Source organism: Anas platyrhynchos, chromosome 30 (assembly GCF_047663525.1).
Source record: "Anas platyrhynchos isolate ZD024472 breed Pekin duck chromosome 30, IASCAAS_PekinDuck_T2T, whole genome shotgun sequence".
NCBI lineage: Eukaryota > Metazoa > Chordata > Aves > Anseriformes > Anatidae > Anas > Anas platyrhynchos.
The window spans coordinates 6337408-6359633 of NC_092616.1; the positions used below are offsets into that span (position 1 = coordinate 6337408).

General features: G+C 58.1%; 1 protein-coding gene across 2 annotated transcripts; it reads left to right on the forward strand.

Annotated features, from left to right (window-relative positions):
* Positions 1-3860: 3860 nt before the first annotated feature.
* On the forward strand, positions 3861-22206 carry LOC139999877 (uncharacterized). 2 transcript variants are annotated; one of them, XM_072029505.1, is made up of 11 exons: positions 3861-4355; positions 4443-5758; positions 6651-6750; positions 7735-7842; positions 7933-8039; positions 9680-9794; positions 11596-11661; positions 13049-13238; positions 17241-17395; positions 19314-20129; positions 21551-22206. In XM_072029505.1, exons 1-11 carry the CDS (start codon positions 3939-3941, stop codon positions 21566-21568), a joined length of 3408 nt encoding a protein of 1135 aa, XP_071885606.1. In that variant the 5' UTR covers positions 3861-3938; the 3' UTR covers positions 21569-22206. The 2 variants fall into 2 exon arrangements, with proteins under 2 accessions (XP_071885606.1, XP_071885607.1); XM_072029506.1 differs by lacking the exons at positions 17241-17395; positions 19314-20129; positions 21551-22206 and adding an exon at positions 16524-16612 and having other exon boundaries at positions 3864-4355.
* The last annotated feature ends 20 nt before the right edge of the window (positions 22207-22226 follow it).

The following is a 22226-nucleotide window of genomic DNA, read 5'->3' on the forward strand; positions in this document are numbered from 1 at the left end:
AAGGGGGAGGAAAAGGGGAAATGGGGGTGAAATGGGGGTGAAATGGGGATAGAAAGGGGATGTGGGGACAAAATGGGGACAGAAAGGGGACATGAGGGGGGGACACGGGGACAGTTTGGGGTTACCACAGGCGTCACGGGGCCATCGTGGGGACATCGTGGGGACCAAAATCGCCGTGGGGACGTCAAAAAAGGAAGAAAAAAAGGAAAAAAACGGTCAGTGGCAGCAACGGGGACACGGGGGGGCACTGGGAACCCACTGGGGACCCCTGGGACCAGTTGGGGACACCAAGGACTGGTTGGGGACCCTGGGGACCACTGGGACCAATTGGGGACCCCGGGGGGGGCACTGGGGACTTTTTGGGGACCCCCAGGACCAGTTGGGGACACTGGGAGGGGCACTGGGGACCCCAGGAACCCATTGGGGACCCATGGGGGGGCAACTGGGGACAACTGGGACCAGTTGGGGACACTGGGGGGGGGAATGGACAGGGCCCGGGCCCCCCCTCCCCAAATTTCCCTCCCCCCCCCCCCCAAATTCCCCCGGGGGGGCCTCACCTGCAGCCTCTCCGCGGGGGCGGGGGCGGCGCCATCCCGGGGCGGGGGGGGGGAGCTCGGGGGGGGCAAAAATGGGCAAAAAAAGGGGGAAAACGGGAAAAAATAAAGAAAAAATAAAGGAAAAAGGGAAATGGGGGAAAAAGAGGGGAAATTGGGAAAAAAAGAGGAAAAGGGGGGGAAGGACGGGAAATGGGGGGGAAAGAGGGGAAAATGGGGGGAAAAAGGGGGGAAATGAAGGAAAATGGGGGGAAAAAGGGGAAAATGGGGCAAAAGAAGGGGGAAAAGGGGGGGAAATGGGGGAAAAATAGGGAAAAACGGGGAAAATAAGGAAAAAAGGAGGGAAAGGGGGAGAAATTGGGTTAAAAAGGTTAAAAAAACGGTGGGAAATGGGGGAAAATAGGAAAAAAGAGGAAAATGAGGAAAAATTCAGGGGAATGGGGGGAAAAGGGGGTCAAAAGGGGAGGAAAAGGAAAAAAATGAGGAATAAAAAGGAAAAGTGGGGAAAAATTAGGAAAAAAAGAGGAAAACTTTAGGGAAATGGGGTGAAAAGGGGGTCAAAAGAGAAGGAAAAGGAGAAAAATTAGGTAAAAAAGTGGGAAATATGGGGAAAATTAGGAAAATAAGGGGAAATATGGGGAAAAAATAGGAAAAAAGGGGAAAATAGAGAGAAATGAGGGGAAAAAAAGGAAAATGAGGGGGAAATGAGGGTAAAAGGGGGAAAATTGGGAAAAGAAGGAGGAAAATGAGGAAAAAAGGAGGGAAATGAGAGAAAAAATGAGGGAAATGAGGAAAAAAAGGAGGAAAATGAGGAAAAAAGGAGGAAAATGAGGAAAAAATGACAGGAAAGGGGGGAAAAGAGAGGAAAACGAGGAAAAAAAGGAGGAAAATGAGGAAAAAATGAGGGAAATTGGGGAAAAAAGGAGGAAAATGAGGAAAAAAGGAGGAAAATTAGGAAAAAATGGAGGAAAATGAGGAAAAAAGGAGGAAAATGAGGAAAAAATGAGGAAAATTAGGAAAAAAATGAGGAAAATTAGGAATAAATGAGGGAAATGGGGGGAAAAAGGAGGAAAACGAGGAAAAAAAGGAGGAAAATGAGGAAAAATTAGGGAAATTGGGGAAAAAAGGAGGAAAATGAGGAAAAAGAGGAGAAAAATGAGGAAAAAAGGAGAAAACTTGGGGTAAAAAGGAGGAAAATTTGGGAAAAAATGAGGGAAATGAGGGGAAAAAGGAGGAAAATGAGGAAAAAAGGGAAAAATTGGGGGAAAAAAGAGGAAAATGAGGAAAAAAAGGGAAAATGAGGAAAAATGAGGGAAAAAAATGGGAAAAAAATGGGGAAAAAGGAAAAAACGAGGTAAAAAGGGGGAGAACCGGGCCCGTGTGTGGGGGGGGGGGGCTCTGGGCGCTCTCCCCCCCCCTCCCCCCTCCGGTACCGGCCGGGCCGCCCCCCCCCCTCCCTCCCTCCGTCGAGGGGGGGCGGCGGCGGGGGGGGGGAGCGGCCCCCCCTCCTCCCCCCCCCCCTTCTCCCCTCCCCTCCCCACCCCCCCCGGCGGGGGGGGGGCCGGAGGCGGCTCCCGGTGACCGCGGGGCCTGGGCCGCCCCCGCCCGCCGCCCGCCGCCGCCTCCTGCCCCTCACAAAATGGCGGCGGCGGAGGAAGAAGAGCGCGCGGGGGCTGATGGGAGTTGTAGTCCTCGGGGTGTCAGCCAATAGGAAGGAGGCGCGGGGAGCGGGGAGCCAATCAGAGAGGGGAGTGGGGGGTTTAGGCCCGCCCACGTTGGTGGGGGGGGAGGTGGTGCGCATGCGTGGGGTTGGAGGACTGATCATAGAGAGGGGAGGGGGAGAGGGGAAGGGGGCGCTCTAGGGAGGAGGGGGGAGGCTCGGTGGTGCCGTGGGGGGAGGGGGAGGGAATTGGGAGATTTTGGGGGATTTTGGGGGGAATTGGGGGGTTTTGGGGGGTTGAGGGGGGACTGGGGGCAAATTGGGGGAGATTTGAGGGGGACTGGGGGGGAATTTGGGGGGAATTGGGGGAAATTTGGGAGTTTTGGTAGGGTCTTGGGGAAATTTGGGGGGAATTTGGGGGGATTTGGGGGTTTTGAGGGGGTCTTGGGTGGATTTGGGGAGAATTGGGGGGGATTTGGTGGTTTTGGGGGGGTTGGGGTGGACTGGGGGGACTTTGGGGGGGATTGATGGGGAACTGGGGGGGATTTGGGGGGAACTGGGGGAGATTTGGGGGAATTGGGGGAATTTGGGGGGTGTTCAGGGGGCAATTGGGGGAAATTTGAGGGGTTTGAGGGGGAACTGGGGGAAAAATTGGGGGGAATTGGGGGGGATTTGGGGATTTTGGGGGGGGTCTTGGGGTGATTTGGGGGGATTTTGGGGGGGTCTTGGGGTGATTTGGGGGGATTTGGGGGGATTTGGGGTGTTTAGGGAGGGTTCTGGGAGGGATTGGGGGTTTTTAGGGGATTTTAAGGAGATTTGGGGGGGAAATTTGAGGTTTGGGGGGGATTTGGGGGGCATCTTGGAGGGATTTGGGGGAAATTGGAGGGATTTGGGGGGTTTAAGAGAGATTGGAGGGTTGGGAGGGGATTTAGGGAGATTTGGGGGGCTCAGGGGGGATTTGGGGGCGATTTGGGGTGGATTTGGGGGAAAATTGGGGGGATTTGGGGCAAATTGGGGGAGATTTGGGGCTTTGGGGGGGATTTGGGTCTTTTTGGGTGGGATTTGGGTCTTTTTTGGGGGAGATTTGGGTCTTTTGGGGGGGATTTGGGGCTTTTTGGGGGAAAATTGGGGGGGATTTGGGATTTTGGGGGGGGGTCCCCGCTGCCCCCCCCCCCCCCCCCATTTATCCCTTCAGGGCCGGAGCCCTGTGGGCGGAGCCACCCGGAAGCCACGCCCCTTCCGGGAGGGACGAAAGGGCGTGGCTTCGGGCAGCCCCGCCCCCCTCGGTGCCGCCAGCCAATCAGCTGCGGGTGTTGGGGTGGGGTGGGAGGGGCCTTGAGGCGTTGCTAGGCAACAACGAGCAGGAAGGGGCGGGGGGGGAGCACGGTCGCCATGGCAACGGTTGCCTGGCAACCGCGCGGGCCAATAAAAGCTGTGACAGGACCTCCTGGCTCCGCCTCCTTCCTTCTGATTGGCTGCCTGCTCCCGCCGCGCTGATTGGCCGCGCATCGCCTAGCCCCACCCCCAACCCCTCCCATTGGCTGTAGAGGGGCGGGCCGGCGCTCTGCGCTTCCTGATTGGCTCCCCGCTCCGCCCATCACCTCCTCTCGACCAATAGGAGGCCGTTTCTTGTTTTCTCCCGCTTCCGCTTCCTCCCTGGGCCAGCCCCGCCTCCTCCGGCGGCTCCGAGCGGCGGCGGGGCGGGGAGGGGGTCGCTCGTCGCCATGGAAACCGGGCCCCCCGCGCCCCCGCCCCGCCCCCCCCGGCCCAAGATGGCCGCCGGCCCCCCGCGGAGGCCGCTGGCCAATGGGGTGGCGGCGGGGCCGGGGGCGGCGGCCAATCAGGGGGCTCCGTCTACCGGGGGTCCCCCCGCAGGAGGCCCCAGGAGGCCGCGGGAGGAGGCGGCGGCCAATCAGGGGCCGCGATGCTGCGGGGTGGTCGAGGAGGCGGCCAATGAGGAGGCGGGAGGGGGCAGGAAGTCGGCGGCGGCCATGTTGGGGTCAGCGGCGGCCATGTTGGGGTCAGCGGAGGTCAGCGAGGGGTCGGCGGAGGTCACCGGGAGGTCGCCGGAGGTCACCGGGAGGTCAGCGGAGGTCACCCAGGGGTCGCCGGAGGTCACCCAGGGGTCGCCGGAGGTCAAGGTGAGGGCGGCGGCGGCCATCTTGGGGTCAAGCGGGGTCAAGCGGGGGTCAAACGGGGTCACCGAGAGGTCAACCGGGGTCACCCAGGGGTCAACGGAGGCCAAGGCAGGGTCAACGGAGGTCACCGGGAGGTCACCGGAGGTCATCTTGGGGTCAACGGAGGCCACCCAGGGGTCAACGGCGGCCAACGCGGGGTCAACTGGGGTCACCGAGGGGTCAACGGAGGTCACCGGGAGGTCAACCGAGGTCACCGGGAGGTCACCGGAGGTCACCAGGAGGTCAACGCCAGCCAATCAGGAGGCAGCGGGGGACCGGAAGTCAACGGCGGCCATCTTGGGGTCAACCGGGGTCACCCAGGGGTCAACCGGGGTCACCCAGGGGTCAACGGAGGCCAATGAGGAGCCAGGAGCCAATAGGAAGTCAACGGAGGCGGGCCCAAGGTCAACGGCGGCCAATGAGGAGCCAGGAGGCTGCCGGCGGCCAATGGAAGCCGGGGCGGGGCCAACCGCGGCCAATGAGGACAGCGCGGCCTCCGCGGCGGCCATCTTGGAGGCGAGGCCGGCCAATGAGGGGCCGGGGAGCGGCGTGACGTCATCGGCGGCCATCTTGGGGGCAACGGAAACAACTGTGACGTCATCAGCAGCCATCTTGGAGCCAACAGACACCGTTGTGACGTCATCAACGGCCATCTTGGACCCAGATTCCGCCCCCATCACCGCGTCGGCCATCTTGGGGTCAACGGAAACCACCATGACGTCATCAGCTGCCATCTTGGGGTCAATGGAGACCACTGTGACGTCATCGGCGGCCATCTTGGGGTCAACGGAGACTGTTGTGACGTCATCAGCGGCCATCTTGGACCCAGATCCCGCCCCTGTCACCACGTCGGCCATCTTGGAGCCAACAGACACCGTTGTGACCTCATCGTCGGCCATCTTGGGGTCAACGGTCACCACCGTGACGTCATCGTCGGCCATCTTGGGGCCAACGGAAACCACTGTGACGTCATCAGCGGCCATCTTGGAGGCGACCACAACGACCTCATCGGCGGCCATCTTGGATGCAACGGAAACAACCATGACGTCATCGGCGGCCATCTTGGGGTCAACGGAGAGCATCATGACGTCATCATCGGCCAATTTGGGCTCTCCCCTGTCCCGCGGCCACCTGGAGGCCAACGGGCCGGCCCGGGGCTCGCAGAGCAGCCTGGGCCCGGGCATCCCCGGCCCCCGGGGGGGCGACCTGGACTCGGTGAGCGTCCTGTCGGGGACCCTGGAGTCCCTGAGCGGGCCCTTCCCGGACGACGTCAGCTCCATGGGGTCCGATTCGGAGCTGGCCGGGCCCGCCTTCCGCCGCACCGACCGCTACGGCTTCCTGGGGGGCAGCCAGTACTGCGAGACGCCGTGAGTCGCCCCAAAACGGGACCCCTGACCCTTTTTCCCCCACCCCATAGGGTCAGGACCCCCTTTTTCATTACCCCATAGCGTCAGGACCCCCTTTTCCCCCACCCCATAGCCTTGGAACCCCAAATTTCCCCACCCCATCGCCTTGGGACCCTAAGTTTCCCTACCCCATAACACTGGGACCCCCTTTTCCCCCACCCCATAGGGTCAGGACCCCCTTTTCCTTTACCCCATAGCATCGGGACCCCAAATTTCCCTACCCCATAGCCTTGGAACCCCAAATTTCCCTACCCCGTAGCCTTGGGACCCCCTTTTCCCCCACCCCATAGGGTCAGGACCCCCTTTTCCTTTACCCCATAGCATTGGGACCCCAAATTTTCCTACCCCATAGTGTCGGGACCCCAAATTTCCCCACCCCACACCATTGGGACCCCCTTTTTCCCCACCCCATCTCATCGGGACCCCAAATTTTCCTACCCCATAACATCGGGACCCCCAATTCCCCTACCCCATGGCATCAGGACCCCAAATTTCCCCACCCTATAGCCTCGGGACCCCAAATTTTCCTATTCCATAGCGTCAGGACCCCCAATTTCCCTACCCCATAACCTTGGGACCCCCAATTTCTCCACCCCATAGCCTTGGGACCCCCTTTTTCCCTACCCCATAGCCTTGGGACCCCCAATTTCCCCACCCCATAGCCTCGGGACCCCCTTTTTCCCCACCCCACACCATTGGGACCCCCAATTTCCCCACCCCGCACCATCATGACCCCCAAATTTCGGGGTTAATCGAGGTCGGGCGGGCCCCACACTTACAGGCTTGTTTTTTGGGGGGGCGTGGGGGTCCGCTATGGGGCCGGGCGCCCCATAACCCGCCGTCTGCCCCATAGGGAGACCTCGGTGCCCGTGGACGTGGCGCGGCAGCGGGAGCTGAAGTGGCTGGAGATGTTCAACCACTGGGACAAGTGGCTGGCGCGGCGCTACCAGAAGGTGGGGCGGCCCCATAAGTGGGTCCTGGGGGGGGTTCTGCCCCATAGAGGGGTCCTCCTGCCCCATAAAGAGGTTCTCCTGCCCCATAAGTGGGTCTTTGGGGGGGGTTTCTGCCCCATAGAGTGGTCTGTGGGGTCCTCCTGCCCCATAGGAGGTCCTGGGGGAATTCCCTGCCCCATAGAGGGCTCCTCCTGCCCCATAAGTGGGTATTTGGGGGGGGGTTGGCCCCATAGAGGGTTTCTTCTGCCCCATAAGTGGGTATTTGGGGGGGTTTCTGCCCCATAGCCCCATAGAGGGCTTCTCCTGCCCCATAGGAGGTCCTGGGGGGATTGCCTGCCCCATAGATGGGTCCTTCTGCCCCATAAGTAGATCTTTGGGGGGAATTCTGCCCCATAGAGGGGTCTGTGGGGTCGTTCTGCCCCATAGGAGGGTCTGGAGGGGGGTTCCCTGCCCCATAAGTGGGTATTTGGGGGGGTTTCTGCCCCATAGAGGGGTCTGTGGGGGGTTCCCTGCCCCATAGAGGGCTCCTCCTGCCCCATATCACCCCCAAACCCCCCGCCATGGCTCCCAGTTCCTTCCTAGTAAGTCCCAGTAAGTCCCAGTGCCTCCCAGTGGCTGAGTCCCAGTGCCTCCCAGCACCTTCCAGCGCCTCCCAGTTCCCCCCAGCACCTCCCAGTGCCTCCCAGTAAGTCCCAGTGCCTTCCAGTGGCTGGCTCCCACTGCCTCCCACTGGCTCCCACTGGCTCCCACTGGTTCCCAGTGCCTCCCAATGAGTCCCAATGCCTCCCAGTAAGTCCCAGTGCTCCCCAACTCCCCCCAGTGCCTCCCAGTAAGTCCCAGTGCCTCCCAGTGTCCCCCAGTGGCTGGCTCCCACTGCCCCCCAGTGCCTCCCACTGCCTCCCACTGCCCCCCACTGCCCCCCAGCGCCTCCCACTGCCCCCCAGCGCCTCCCAGTGCCTCCCAGTAAGCCCCAGTGCCCCCCAGGTGAAGCTGCGTTGCCGCAAGGGCATCCCCTCCTCGCTCCGCGCCCGCGCCTGGCAGCTGCTCTCGGCCAGCCAGGAGCTGCTGGACCGCAACCCGGGCCTCTTCCAGGTAAGGGGCGGGGCCAATTTGGGAAAGGGGGCGTGGCCTAAAGGGGGCGGGGCCTAAAGGGGCGGGGCTAACCCAGGCCACGCCCCCCAGGAGCTGGAGAGGCAGCCGGGGGAGGCGCGCTGGCTGGAGGCCATCGAGAAGGACCTGCACCGGCAGTTCCCCTTCCACGAGATGTTCGCCGCCAGGGGCGGGCACGGGTGAGGACACGCCCCCTTAATTTGCATGCCACGCCCACATCCCCTAGGCCACGCCCACAAAGCCACGCCCTCCAAAAACCACGCCCCCTTTGGGCAGGGCCTCTCCCCTCCCCTTGGTTTTGGTGTTAATGGCCTGGGGTGGGCGGGGCCAATGGGAGGACACGCCCACTTTTTACAGACCACGCCCCTTATTTGCATGCCACGCCCACAAAGCCACGCCCACGAGAAACCACGCCCCCTTTGGGCAGGGCCACTCCCCTTTCCCCCTCCCCTCCTTTGGTTAAGTAATGGGGTGGGCGGGGTCAATGGGAAGCCACGCCCACTTTTACAGGCCACGCCCCCTTATTTGCATGCCACGCCCACCCTAGGCCACGCCCACAAGGCCACGCCCCCCAAAAACCACGCCCCTTTTGGGCAGAGCCACTCCCCCTTTCCCCCCTCACCTCCCTTAGTTAAGACGTGGGGTGGGCGGGGTCAATGGGAGGACACGCCCCCTTCATTTGCATGCCACGCCCACATCTCCCAGGCCACGCCCTCGTCAAACCACGCCCCCTTTTTGATAAAGCCACGCCCCCTTCCCTCCCTCCCCTCCCTTAGTTAAGTCCTGGGGTGGGCGGGGTCAATGTGAAGCCACGCCCACTTACTACAGGCCACGCCCCCTGGGGCTGACCACGCCCCTTTTGACTTGGCCACGCCCCCTTGATGCTGGCCACGCCCACCTGACCCCATCCATTAACCCCTTCCCCACCTGACCCCATTTGACCCCGGGGCTGACCCCGCCCCTTTTGACTTGGCCACGCCCCCCGGGGCTGACCACGCCCCCTTTTGGCCCCGCCCCCTTTTGGCCCCGCCCCCCTCTGGCCCCGCCCCCAGGCAGCAGGACCTGTACCATTAACCCCTTCCCCACCTGACCCCATTTGACCCCGCCCCTTTTGACTTGACCACGCCCCCTGGGGCTGACCACGCCCACTTGACCACACCCCCCGGGGCTGACCACGCCCCCTTGATGCTGGCCACGCCCACCTGACCCCATCCATTAACCCCTTCCCCACCTGCCCCCATTTGACCCTGGGGCTGACCCCGCCCCTTTTTGCCTGGCCACGCCCCCCGGGGCTGACCACACCCACTTGACCACGCCCCCTGGAGCTGACCACGCCCCCTAGTGCTGGCCACGCCCACCCATACCCATTTGACCTCACCCCCTCCCATCCCATTCCCATTGACCCGGGGCTGACCCCGCCCCTTCTGTCTGACCACGCCCCCCGGGGCTGGCCACACCCCCTTGATGCTGGCCACGCCCACCTGGCCCCATCCATTAACCCCTTCCCCACCTGACCCCATTTGACCCCGCCCCTTTTGACTTGACCCCGCCCCTTTTGACTTGACTCCACCCCTTTTGACTTGGCCACGCCCCCTGGGTCTGACCACGCCCCCTAGAGCTGGCCACGCCCCCTTGATACTGGCCACGCCCACCTGACCCCACCCAATCCATTAACCCCTTCCCCACCTGACCCCATTTGACCCCTCCCCTTTTGACTTGACCCCGCCCCTTTTGACTTGACCACGCCCCCCGGGTCTGACCACGCCCCCTTTTGGCCCCGCCCCCTGTTGGCCCCGCCCCCTTTTGGCCCCGCCCCCAGGCAGCAGGACCTGTACCGCATCCTGAAGGCCTACACCGTGTACCGGCCGCAGGAGGGCTACTGCCAGGCACAGGCGCCCGTCGCCGCCGTCCTGCTCATGCACATGCCCGCTGAGGTGACTTTTGGGGACATTTCGGGGACATTTGGGGGCATTTGGGGGCATTTGGGAGGTTGGGGGCGTTGGGGACATTTGGGGGCATTTGGGGATATTGGGGTAGTTGGAGGTATTGGGGACATTTGGGGTGTATTGAGGATATTTGGGGATATTTGGAGCATTTGGGGACATTTTGGGGACGGTGGGGGCATTTGGGGGACATTTGGGGACTTTTTGGGGTGTTGGGGACATTGGGAAGTTGGGGGTGTTGGGGACATTTGGGGTATATTGAGGATATTTGGGGATATTTGGGGACATTTGGGGACTTTTGGGGGGCATTGGGGAGATAGGGGGTGTTGGGGACATTTGGGACATTTGGGGACATTTGGGGATGTTGGGGGTGTTGGGGGTGTTGGGGACATTTGGGGGCATTGGGGACATTTGGGGTATATTGAGGATATTGGGGGCATTTGGGGGCATTTGGGGACATTTGGGGACATTTTGGGGGTGTTGGGGACATTTGGGGACATCAGGGAGATTGGGGACATTGGGGACATTTGGGGACATTTGGGGACTTTTTGGGGGTGTTGGGGACATTTGGGGACATTCGGGGATATCGGAGGTGTTGGGAGCATTTGGGGATATCGGGGAGATTGGGGGCATTTGGGGGCATTTGGGGACATTTGGGGACTTTTTGGGGACGTTGGGGACATTGGGAAGTTGGGGGTGTTGGGGACATTTGGGGTATATTGAGGATATTTGGGGATATTTGGGGGCATTTGGGGACATTTTGGGGACATTTGGGGGTGTTGGGGTCAATGGGGGGCGTTTGGGGGCATTTGGGGACATTGGGGTCATTTGGGGCCATTTGGGGACATCGGGGAGATTGGGGACATTTTGGGGGCATTTGGGGACATTTTGGGGGTGTTGGAGGTGTTGGGGACGTTTGGGGACATTTGGGGACATTTGGGGACATTGGGGGCGTTAGGGGTGTTGGGGACATTGGGGACATCAGGGAGATTGGGGACATTGGGGACATTTGGGGACATTTGGGGACTTTTGGGGGGCATTGGGGAGATAGGGGGCGTTGGGGATATTTGGGACATTTGGGGGCATTTGGGGACATTTTGGGGGTGTTGGGGATGTTGGGGGCATTTGGGGATATCGGGGAGATTGGGGGCGTTGGGGACATTTGGGGACTTTTTGGGGGTGTTGGGGGCGTTGGGGACATTGTGGGTTTTGGGGACATTTGGGGGGATTGCGGTAGTTGGGGACATTTGGGGACATTGGGGACATTTGGGGGTGTTGGGGGTATTGGGGACATTGGGGACATTGGGGGTGTTGGGGACATTGGGGGGACATTTGGGGATATTTGGGACATTTGGGGACATTGGGGACATTTTGGGGGTGTTGGGGTCATTGGGGACATTTGGGGACATTTGGGGATATTGGGGGCGTTGGGGACATTGGGGGTGTTGGGGACATTGGGGAGATTGGGAACATTTAGGGATATTTGGGGACATTTGGGGGTGTTGGGGCATTGGGAACATTTTGGGGGGCATTAGGGACATTTGGGGTATATTGGGGACATTTGGGGATATTTGGGGACATTTGGGGGCTTTGGGGCCATGGGGATGGGGATATGGGCTCATGGGGACATTTGGGGCCATTGGGAATATTTGGGAACATTGGGGACATTTGGGGACATTTGGGGCCATTTGGGGACATTTGGGGACGTTTGGGGGTATTGGGGCCATTTGGGGCCATTTTGGGGCATATTGGGGCCGTTTTGGGGTCCCTGGTGACCCCGTTTCCCCCGCAGCAAGCCTTCTGGTGCCTGGTGCAGATCTGCGACAAATACCTGCCGGGGTACTACAGCGCCGGCCTGGTGAGCGGGGCCATATAGGGCCATACGGGGCCATATAGGGCCATATAGGGCCATATAGGGCCTTATGGGGCCATATAGGGCCATATAGGGCCATACGGGGTCATATGGGGTCATACGGGGCCCTACAGGGCCTTATGGGGCCTTATGGGGCCTTATGGGGTCAGATGGGGCCTTATGGGGCCATATGGGGTCATATGAAGCAATACGGGGCCATATAGGGCCTTATGGGGCCATACGGGGCCTTATGGGGTCGGATGGAGCCTTATGGGATCATATGGGGCCATACAGGGCCATACGGGGCCCTATGGGGTCGGATGGGGCCTTATGGGATCATATGGGGCCCTATGGAGCCATATGGGGCCATACAAAGCCTTATGGGGCCGTATGGGGCCTTATGGAATCATATGGGGCCTTATGAGGCCAGACGGGGCCATATGGGGTCATACAGGGTCATATAGGACCATATGGGGCCTTATGGGGTCCTACAGGGCCACACGGGGTCCTATGGGGTCAGATGGGGCCTGATGGGGCCATACGGGGCCCTATGGGGTCATACGAGGCAATATGGGGCCCTATGGGGTTGGATGGGGCCCTACAGGGCCATACAGGGCCCTATGGGGTCAGATGCAGTTGGATGGGGCCATATGCAGTCTTACGGGGCCCTATAGGGCCTTGTAGCGCCTTATAGGGCATTATAGGGCCTTGTAGGGCTTGTAGGGCCTTATAGGGCATTATAGGGCCTTATAAGACCTTGTAGAGCTTTATAGTGCCTTATAGGGCCTTATAGGACCTTATAGGGCCTTATATGGATTTGTAGGGCTTTATAGGGCCTTATAGTGCCTTATAGGGCCTTATAGGGCCTTATATGGATTTGTAGGGCCTTATAGGGCCTTATAGGACCTTGTAGGGCCTTATAGTGCTTTATAGGGCTTCATAGGGCCTTATATGGATTTGTAGGGCCTTGTAGTGCCTTATAGGGCCTTGTAGGGCCATGTAGGGCCTTATAGGGCATTATAGTGCCTTATATGGATTTGTAGGGCTTTATAGGGCCTTATAGTGCCTTATATGGATTTGTAGGGCCTTATAGGGCATTATAGGGCCTTATAGGGCCTTATATGGATTTGTAGGGCCTTATAGGGCCTTATAGGGCCTTATAGAGCCTTGTAGGGTCTTATAGGGCCATGTAGGGCCTTATAGGGCCTTATAGGGCCTTATATGGATTTGTAGGGCCTTATAGTGCCTTATAGGGCCTTATTGGGCTTTATAGGGCCTTATAGTGCATTATAGGGTAATATAGGGGTTTATAGTGCCTTATAGGGGCTTATAGTGCCTTATAGGGCCTTATAGGGCCGTATAGGGCCCTGACCCTCTCCCCCCCACCCTATAGGAGGCGGTGCAGCTGGACGGGGAAGTTTTCGGGGCCCTTTTGCGCCGCGCCGCCCCCGCCGCCCACCGGCACCTGCGGCGATTTCGGGTGGAGCCGGTGCTCTACCTGACCGAGTGGTTCATGTGCATCTTCGCCCGCTCCCTGCCCTGGGCCGCCGTGCTGCGGGTTTGGGACATGTTCTTCTGCGAAGGTAAAAACCCAAAATCCCAGGAATTCGCCCCAAAAATACAGCGGGGTCTGCCAAGGAATGGGGGGCGCTGGGAGCCGTCCGAAAATGTTGAGTGGGTGGAATGGGGAGAGATTAAAGGGGTTGGGGGGTTTGGGGGTTTGGGACATGTTCTTCTGCGAAGGTAAAAAAAGCCCCAAAATTGCAGGAATTCGCCCCAAAAATACAGCGGGGTCTGCCAAGGAAAGGGGGGCAATGGGTGGAATGGGGAGACCTGAAGGGGGTTTGGGGGTTTGGGATCTGTTCTTCTGCGAAGGTAAAACCCCAAAAGCCCCAAAAAAAGCCCCAAAATCCCAGGAATTGGCCCCAAAGAAAAAAGCCCCAAAATCCCCAGAATTGGCCCCAAAAATACAGCCGGGTCTGCCAAGGAATGGGGGGCGTTGGGATCCGTCCGAAAATGTTGCATGGGTGGAATGGGGGGACCTGAAGGGGGTTGAGGGGTTTGGGACATGTTCTTCTGCGAAGATAAAAACCCCAAAATCGCAGGAATTCGCCCCAAAAATCCCAGGAATTCGCCCCAAAAATCCCAGGAATTGGCCCCAAAAATACAGCGGGGTCTGCCAAGGAAAAGGGGGCATTGGGATCCGTCCGAAAATGTTGCATGGGTGGAATGGGGGGACCTGAAGGGGGTTGGGGGGTTTGGGGGTTTGGGACATGTTCTTCTGCAAAGGTAAAAACCCAAAATCGCAGGAATTGGCCCCAAAAATACAGCGGGGTCTACCAAGGAAAGGGGGGCAATGGGTGGAATGGGGAGACCTGAAGGGGGTTTGGGGGTTTGGGATCTGTTCTTCTGCGAAGGTAAAACCCCAAAAGCCCCAAAAAAAGCCCCAAAATCCCAGGAATTGGCCCCAAAGAAAAAAGCCCCAAAATCCCAGGAATTGGCCCCAAAAATCCAGCCGGGTTCGCCAAGGAAAGGGGGGCGCTGGGAGCCGTCCGAAAATGTTGCGTGGGTGGAATGGGGAGAGATTAAGGGGGTTTGGGGGTTTTTGGGGGTGTTGGGGGGGGCTATGGGGTTCTAGGTGGGGTCTCTGTAGGGTTCTAGGTGGGTTCTCCATAGGGTTCCTGGTGGGTTCCCATTGGGTTCTTTATAGGGTTTGGGGTTTTTGGGGTTCATTTGGGGTCCCTATGGGGTTCCCGTTGGGTTCCCGTTGGGTTCTTCATTGGGTTTTTGGTTGGGGGGTCATTTGGGGGTCCCTATGGGGTTCTAGGTGGGTTCTCCATGGGGTTTCTGGTGGGTTCCCATTAAGTCGTTTATAGGGTTTTGGGTCTGGGGGTCCATTTGGGATTCCCGTTGGGTTCCCGTTGAGTTCCATTTGGGTTCCCCATGGGTTTTGGGGTTTAGGGGGTCAATGGGGGTCCCCATGGGGTTTTTGGTGGGTTCTTCATGGGGTTCCCATTGGGTTCCTTTTGGGTTCCTGTTGGGTTTTCTATAGGTTCTTGAGCGTAGACCCGAAATCTTGGTTCCCGTTGGGTTCCCATTGAGTTCCCCATGGGTTTTGGGGTCTGGGTGGTCAATGGGGGTCCCCATGGGGTTTTTGGTGGGTTCTCCATGGGGTTCCCATTGGGTTCCTTTTGGGTTTCCATTGGGTTTTTAATAGGTTCTTGAGCGTAGACCACAAATCTTGGTTCCCTTTGGGTTCCCTTTGGGTTCCCCATGGGTTTTGGGGTCTGGGTGGTCAACGGGGACCCCCATGGGGTTCTTGGTGGTTTCTCCATGGGGTTCCTGTTGGGTTCTTTTTGGGTTTCCATTGGGTTTTTAATAGGTTCTTGAGTGTAGCGCACGAATCTTGGTTCCCGTTGAGTTCCCATTGGGTTTCCCATGGGTTTTGGGGTCTGTGTGGCCAATGGGGTCCCCATGGGGTTCTTGGTGGGTTCTCCATGGGGTTCCCGTTGGGTTCCTGTTGGGTTTTCTATAGGTTCTTGAGTGTAGGGCACAAATCTTGGTTCCCGTTGGGTTCCCATTGGGTTCCCCATGGGTTTTGGGGTCTGGGTGGCCTATGGGGGTCTCCATGGGGTTCTTGGTGGGTTCTCCATGGGGTTCCTGGTGGGTTCCCATTAAATCATTTATAGGGTTTTGGGTTTGGGGGTCCATTTGGGATTCCCGTTGGGTTCCCGTTGAGTTCCATTTGGGTTCCCCATAGGTTTTGAGGTCCGGGTGGTCAATGGGGTCCCCATGGGGTTCTTGGTGGGTTCTCCATGGGGTTCCCGTTGGGTTCCTGTTGGGTTCCCATTGGGTTTCCCATAAATTGTTGAGTGTAGGCAAGGAATCTTGGTTCCCATTGGGTTCCTATTGGGTTCCCCATGGGTTTTGGGGTCCGGGTGGTCAATGGGGGTCCCCATGGGGTTTTTGGTGGGTTCTCCATGGGGTTCCCGTTGGGTTCCTGTTGGGTTTTCTATAGGTTCTTGAGTGTAGGGCACAAATCTTGGTTCCCATTGGGTTCCCGTTGGGTTCCCCATGGGTTTTGGGGTCTGTGTGGCCAATGGGGGTCCCCATGGGGTTTTTGGTGGGTTCTTCATGGGGTTCCCATTGGGTTCCTTTTGGGTTCCTGTTGGGTTTTCTATAGGTTCTTGAGTGTAGGGCACGAATCTTGGTTCCCATTGGGTTCCCTTTGGGTTCCCCATGGGTTTTGGGGTCTGGGTGGCCAATGGGGTCCCCATGGGGTTCTTGGTGGGTTCTCCATGGGGTTCCCATTGGGTTCTTTTTGGGTTTCCATTGGGTTTTCAATAGGTTCTTGAGTGTAGGGCACAAATCTTGGTTCCCATTGGGTTCCCGTTGAGTTCCTATTGGGTTCCCGTTGGGTTCCCCATGGGTTTTGGGGTCTGGGTGGCCAATGGGGGGGTCAGTGGGGTTCTTGGGGTTCTTGGTGGGTTCTCCATGGGGTTTCCGTTGGGTTCCCGTTGGGATCCAGTTGGGTTTTCTATAGGTTCTTGAGTGTAGACCCCAAATCTTGGTTCCCATTGGGTTCCCGTTGAGTTCCTATTGGGTTCCCATTGGGTTCCTGTTGGGTTTTGGGGTCTGGGTGGCCAATGGGGTCCCCATGGGGTTTTTGGTGGGTTCTCCATGGGGTTCCCATTGGGTTCCCGTTGGGTTCCTGTTGGGTTCCTGTTGGGTTTCCCATAAATTGTTGAGCTTAGGTCCCAAATCTTGGTTCCTGTCGGGTTCCCCTTGGGTTTTGGGGTCCGGGCTCCCCCGTTTTTAGGATCCAAGCCTTTTAGGGTCCCCCTGACCCCCTCCCCGTCCCCACCTAGGGGTGAAGATCATGTTCCGCGTGGGGCTGGTGCTGCTGCGGCAGGCGCTGGGTTTTCCATAGGTTCTTGAGTGTAGGGCATGAATTTGGGTTCCCGTTGGGTTCCCATTGGGATCCCCATGGGTTTTGGGGTCCGGGTGGTCAATGGGAGTCTCCATGGGGTTTTTGGTGGGTTCTGCTTGGGGTTCCCGTTGGGTTCCTTTTGGGTTTCCATTGGGTTTTTAATAGGTTCTTGAGCGTAGACCCCAAATCTTGGTTCCCGTTGGGTTCCCATTGGGTTCCCCATGGGTTTTGGGGTCCGGGTGTCCAATGGGGGGGGTCAATGGGGTTCTTGGGGTTCTTGGTGGGTTCTCCATGGGGTTCCTGTTGGGTTCCCATTGGGTTCCAGTTGGGTTTTCTATAGGTTCTTGAGTGTAGACCCCAAATCTTGGTTCCCATTGGGTTCCCGTTGAGTTCCTATTGGGTTTCCATTGGGTTCCTGTTGGGTTTTGGGGTTCGGGTGGCCAATGGGGGTCTCCATGGGGTTCTTGGTGGGTTCTCCATGGGGTTCCCATTGGGTTCCCGTTGGGTTTTTAATAGGTTCTTGAGTGTAGGGCACAAACAATGGTTCCTGTTGGGTTCCCATTGGGTTCCCCATGGGTTTTGGGGTCCGGGCTCCCCCGTTTTTCGGATCCAAGCCTTTTAGGGTCCCCCTGACCCCGTCCCCGTCCCCACCTAGGGGTGAAGATCATGTTCCGCGTGGGGCTGGTGCTGCTGCGGCAGGCGCTGGGCAGCCCCGAGAAGCTGCGGAGCTGCCAGGGGATGTACGAGACCATGGAGCGCCTGCGCAGCGCCCCCAGCGCCGCCCTGCACGAGGACCTCCTGGTGCAGCAGGTGGGGTCAAGGGGTCATGGGGTCAAGGGTTATGGGGTCACGGGGTCATGGGGTCATGGGGTCATGGGGTCATGGGTCAAGGGGCTTGGGGTCAAGGGGTATGGGGTTATAGGGTTATGGGGTTTGGGGTCAAGGGGGTTGGGGTTTGGGGTCAAGGGGGTTGGGGTTTGGGGTCAAGGGTTATGGGGTTTGGGGTCAAGGGGGTTGGGGTCAAAGGGGTTGGGGTTATGGGGTTTGGGGTCAAGGGTTATGGGGTTTGGGGTTTGGTGTTATGGGTCATGGGGTCAAGGGTTTGGGGTCAAAGGGTATGGGGGTCAAGGTGTTTGGGGTTATGGGGTTTGGGTTTTGGGGTCAAGGGTTATGGGGTTTGGGGTCAAGGGGCCAAGGGGTCAAAGGGTCAAGGGGGTTGGGGTTTGGGGTTACGGGGTTGTGGGCTCAAGGGGTCATGGGGTCAAGGGTTTGGGGGTTTGGGGTCAAGGGGGTTGGGGTTAAGAGGTTGTGGGGTCACGGGGTCACGGGTTATGGGGTCACGGGGTCATGGGGTCATGGGGTCAAGGGTTTGGGGTCAAGGGGTTGTGGGGTCAAGGGGTATGGGGTTATAGGGTTATGGGGTTTGGGGTCAAGGATTGTGGGGTTGTAGGGTCAAGGGGTTGTGGGTCAAGGGTTTTGGGGTCAAGGGGTCAAGGGGGTTGGGGTCAAGGGTTATGGGGTTTGGGGTCAAGGGGTTGTGGGGTGAAGGGGTTATGGGGGTTGGGGTGAAGGGGTTTGGGGTCAAGGGGTCAAGGGGTGTGGGGTCAAGGGGTCATGGGGTCAAGGGGTCAAGGGGGTTGGGGTTATGGGGATTGGGGTTACAGGGTCATGGGGTCAAGGGTTATGGGGGGTTGTGGAGTCAAGGGGTCATGGGGTCAAGGGGTTAAGGGGGTTGGGGTCAAGGGGGTTGGGGTTTGGAGTCAAGGGGTCAAGGGGTGAAGGGGTTATGGGGATTGGGGTTACAGGGTAATGGGGTCAAGGGGTCAAGGGGTTTGGGGTCAAGGGGTCAAGGGGTAAAGGGGTCATGGGGTCAAGGGGGTTGGAGTTATGGGGTTTGGGGTTTGGGGTCAAGGGTTGTGGGGTGAAGGGGTTATGGGGTTTGGGGTCAAGGGGGTTGGGGTTTGGGGTTATGGGGTCAAGGGTTATGGGGTCACGGGGTCAAGGGGTCATGGGGTCAAGGAGTTATGGGGTCATGGGGTAAAGGGGTTTGGGGTTTGGGTTTATAGGGATTGGGGTCAAGGGGGTTGGGGTTGTGGGGTCATGGGGTCAAGGGGTCAAAGGGTCATGGGGTCAAGGGGTTTGGGGTCAAGGGGGTTGGGGTCAAGGGGGTTGGGGTTAAGGGTTTGGGGTTATGGGGTTGTGGGGTCAAGGGTTATGGGGTTTGGGGTTATGGGGTTTGGGGTCAAGGGGTCAAGGGGTCAAGGGGGTTGGGTCAAGGGGGTTGGGGTTTGGGGTTACGGGGTTGTGGGCTCAAGGGGTCAAGGGGTCAAGGGGTCAAGGGTTTGGGGGTTTGGGGTCGTGGGTTTTGGGGTCAAGGGGTTTGGGGTCAAGGGGTCATGGGGTTATGGGGTTATGGGGTTTGGGGTCAAGGGGGTTGGGGTTTGGGGTCAAGGGGTTTGGGGTTATGGGTTTTGGGGTCAAGGGGCCAAGGGGTCAAGGGGTTTGGGGTCAAGGGGTTTGGGGTCAAGGACTTATAGGGTCAGGGTGTTATAGGGTCAGGAGATTCTGGGGGCCGGGGACGATTCAGATCCGGGCTGGGGGGGTTTTTTGGGGGGTCAAGAAAGCTTTGGGGGTCGAGAAGATTTGGGATCAGGACAGATTTGGGGTCGGGACGGATTTGGGGTCGGGATGGATTTGGGGTCATTTTTTGGGGTGTCCCCCCCCCCAGGTGACGTCGCTGCCGGTGTCGGAGGCGCTGATCGAGCGGGAGCGGGGGGCGCAGCTGCGGCGCTGGCGGCAGACGCGGGGGGAGCTGCAGCGCCCCCCCCCCCCCAGCCTCCACGGGGCCCGCGCCATCCGCCGGGGGGGGGCGGGGGGGGGAGCCGAGACCCCCCCCCAATTCCCTGGGGGGTCCCTCAAATTCGGGGGGGGGTCGCTCGGGGAGGGGGAGAGCCGTAAAGGCGAAGGGGGGGGGTTGAAGGAGCCCCCCCTATTTGAGGAGGGGGCTGCGGGGGGGGTGGGGGGGGAAAAATTAAGGGGGGGGGGCCAAGGGTTGAAGGAGCCCCCCCAGTTTGGGGAGGGGGCTGCCGGGGGGGTGGGTGAGGGGAAATTTGGGGGGGGGGCACTGGGGGAGAAGGAGAGCCCGGAATTTGGGGGGGGGGGTCAAGGTTTGAAGGAGCCCCCCCAATTAGGGGAGGGGTCCCCGGGGGAGGTGGGAGCCCCGAAATTAGGGGGGGGGGCGCGGGGGGGTGGGGAGACCCCGAAATTGGGGGGGGGTCCACAGGGAACCCCGGAATTCGGGGGGGGGTCACGGGGGGAAAAGGGACCCCCGGAATTTGGGGGGGGGTCCCAGGGGGATTTGGGGGCCCCGAAATTCGAGGGGGGGTCCCAGGGGGAGAAGGAGCCCCCCAAATTGGGGGGGGGGCGCCGGGGGCTGCTGGAGCGGTGCCGGGAGCGGCTGCAGGGGAGGCGCAAAGGGGGGGGGGGGCGGCGGACGAGGAGCCCCCCCCCACGGCCAGAGACCCCCCCCGGTGAGGAGGGGCCGGTGAGTGTCTTTGATTGACAGCTCGATTTGATCCCTTGTGTTTGATTGACAGCTCGATGTGATGGATAGAATTGATTGACAGCTCCAATTGATTGATAGTTTGTTGATTGACAGCTCAATTTGATCGATATCCCTTTGATTGACAGCTCAATTTGATGGATAGGTTTGATTGACAGCCCCCTTGGAGTGATGGCTCTTTGATTGACAGCTCACTTTGATTGATAGATTTGATTGACAGCTAAATTTTATGAATGAGTCTTTGATTGACAGCTCAATTTGATTGATATCCCTTTGATTGACAGCACAATTTGATGAATAGCTTTGATTGACAGCTCGATTTGATGGATAGGATTGATTGACAGCCCCATTGGAGTGATGGCTGCTTGATTGACAGATCAATTTGATGCCGTGTGTTTGATTGACAGCTCTATGTGATTGATAGAATTGATTGACAGCTCCGTTTGATTGATAGCTCTTTGATTGACAGCTCGATTTGATAATCTGTTTGATTGACAGCTCTATTTGAGGGATAAGTTTGATTGACAGCTCCATTTGATCGATAGATCTTTGATTGACAGCTCAATTTGATTGATATCCCTTTGATTGACAGCTCCATTTGATGAATAGCTTTGATTGACAGCTCAATTTGAGGGATAGAATTGATTGACAGCCCCCTTGGAGGGATGGCTCTTTGATTGACAGCTCAATTTGATTGATATCCCTTTGATTGACAGCATAATTTGATGAATAGCTTTGATTGACAGCTCGATTTGATGGATAGGATTGATTGACAGCCCCATTGGAGTGATGGCTGCTTGATTGACAGATCAATTTGATGCCGTGTGTTTGATTGACAGCTCAATTTGAAGGATAGAATTGATTGACAGCTCCGTTTGATTGATAGCTCTTTGATTGACAGCTCAATTTGATTGATATCCCTTTGATTGACAGCTCAATTTGATGAATAGGTTTGATTGACAGCTCAATCTGGTGGATAGAATTGATTGACAGCCCCCTTGGAGTGATGGCTGTTTGATTGACAGCTCAATTTGATGATCTATGTTTGATTGACCGTTCAATTTGATTGATATATTTGATTGACAGCTCCATTTGATCAATAGCTCTTTGATTGACAGCTCAATTTGATTGATATCCATTTGAATGACAGCTCAGTTCTAGGGATAGGTTTGATTGACAGCTCAATTTGATTGATAGAATTGATTGACAGCTCTATTGGGCCTCTCTATTTGATTGACAGCTCCTTTTGACAAGTCATGTTTGATTGACAGCTCCATTTGATTGGTATCCCTTTGATTGACAGCTCAGTTTGATTGACAGCTGTGATTGACAGCCCTCTTGATAGACAGTTTACTTTGATTGACAGCTCCCCGTGACTGACAGCTCTCCCCTTTGATTGACAGCCCCACCTCACCCTCTGATTGGCCGACTGACGCCTGTGATTGACAGCTCGGATTGACCCCTAACACCGGCTCGGATGATTGACAGACCCGGCTGATTGACAGCTCCACCTGATTGAGAGCTCCATTTGATTGACAGCTCCATTTGATTGACAGCCCGGGTTGATTGACACCTCCACTTGATCGACACTCCAGGCAGCGCGTGATTGACAGCTCCGTTTGATTGACAGCTCCGTTTGATTGACAGCTCATCAAATAACAGCCCCTGATTGACAGCAGCCGGTGATTGACAGCTCAATTTGATTGACAGCCCCGTTTGATTGACAGCTCCACTTGATTGACAGCCCGGGTTGATTGACAGCCTCGTCTGATTGACAGCCGTGATTGACAGCTCCGGTTGATTGACATCTCCAGTTTGATTGACAGCTCCATTTGATTGACAGCCCGGGTTGATTGACAGCCCCATTTGATTGACAGCTCCAGTTGACACTTGATTGACAGCCCCGTTTGATTGACAGCCCCATTTGATTGACAGCCGCCTGGCCCCGCCCCCGCTTATTTAACAGACTCCGCCCCCTCCCCTGACCCCGCCCCCTCCCCCCTCTCCCCCCCCGGGTTCTTTTTTGGGTGAAAAACAGCCAAAAACGGCCCACGAGGAACCCGCCTTTTTCTTAGGGGT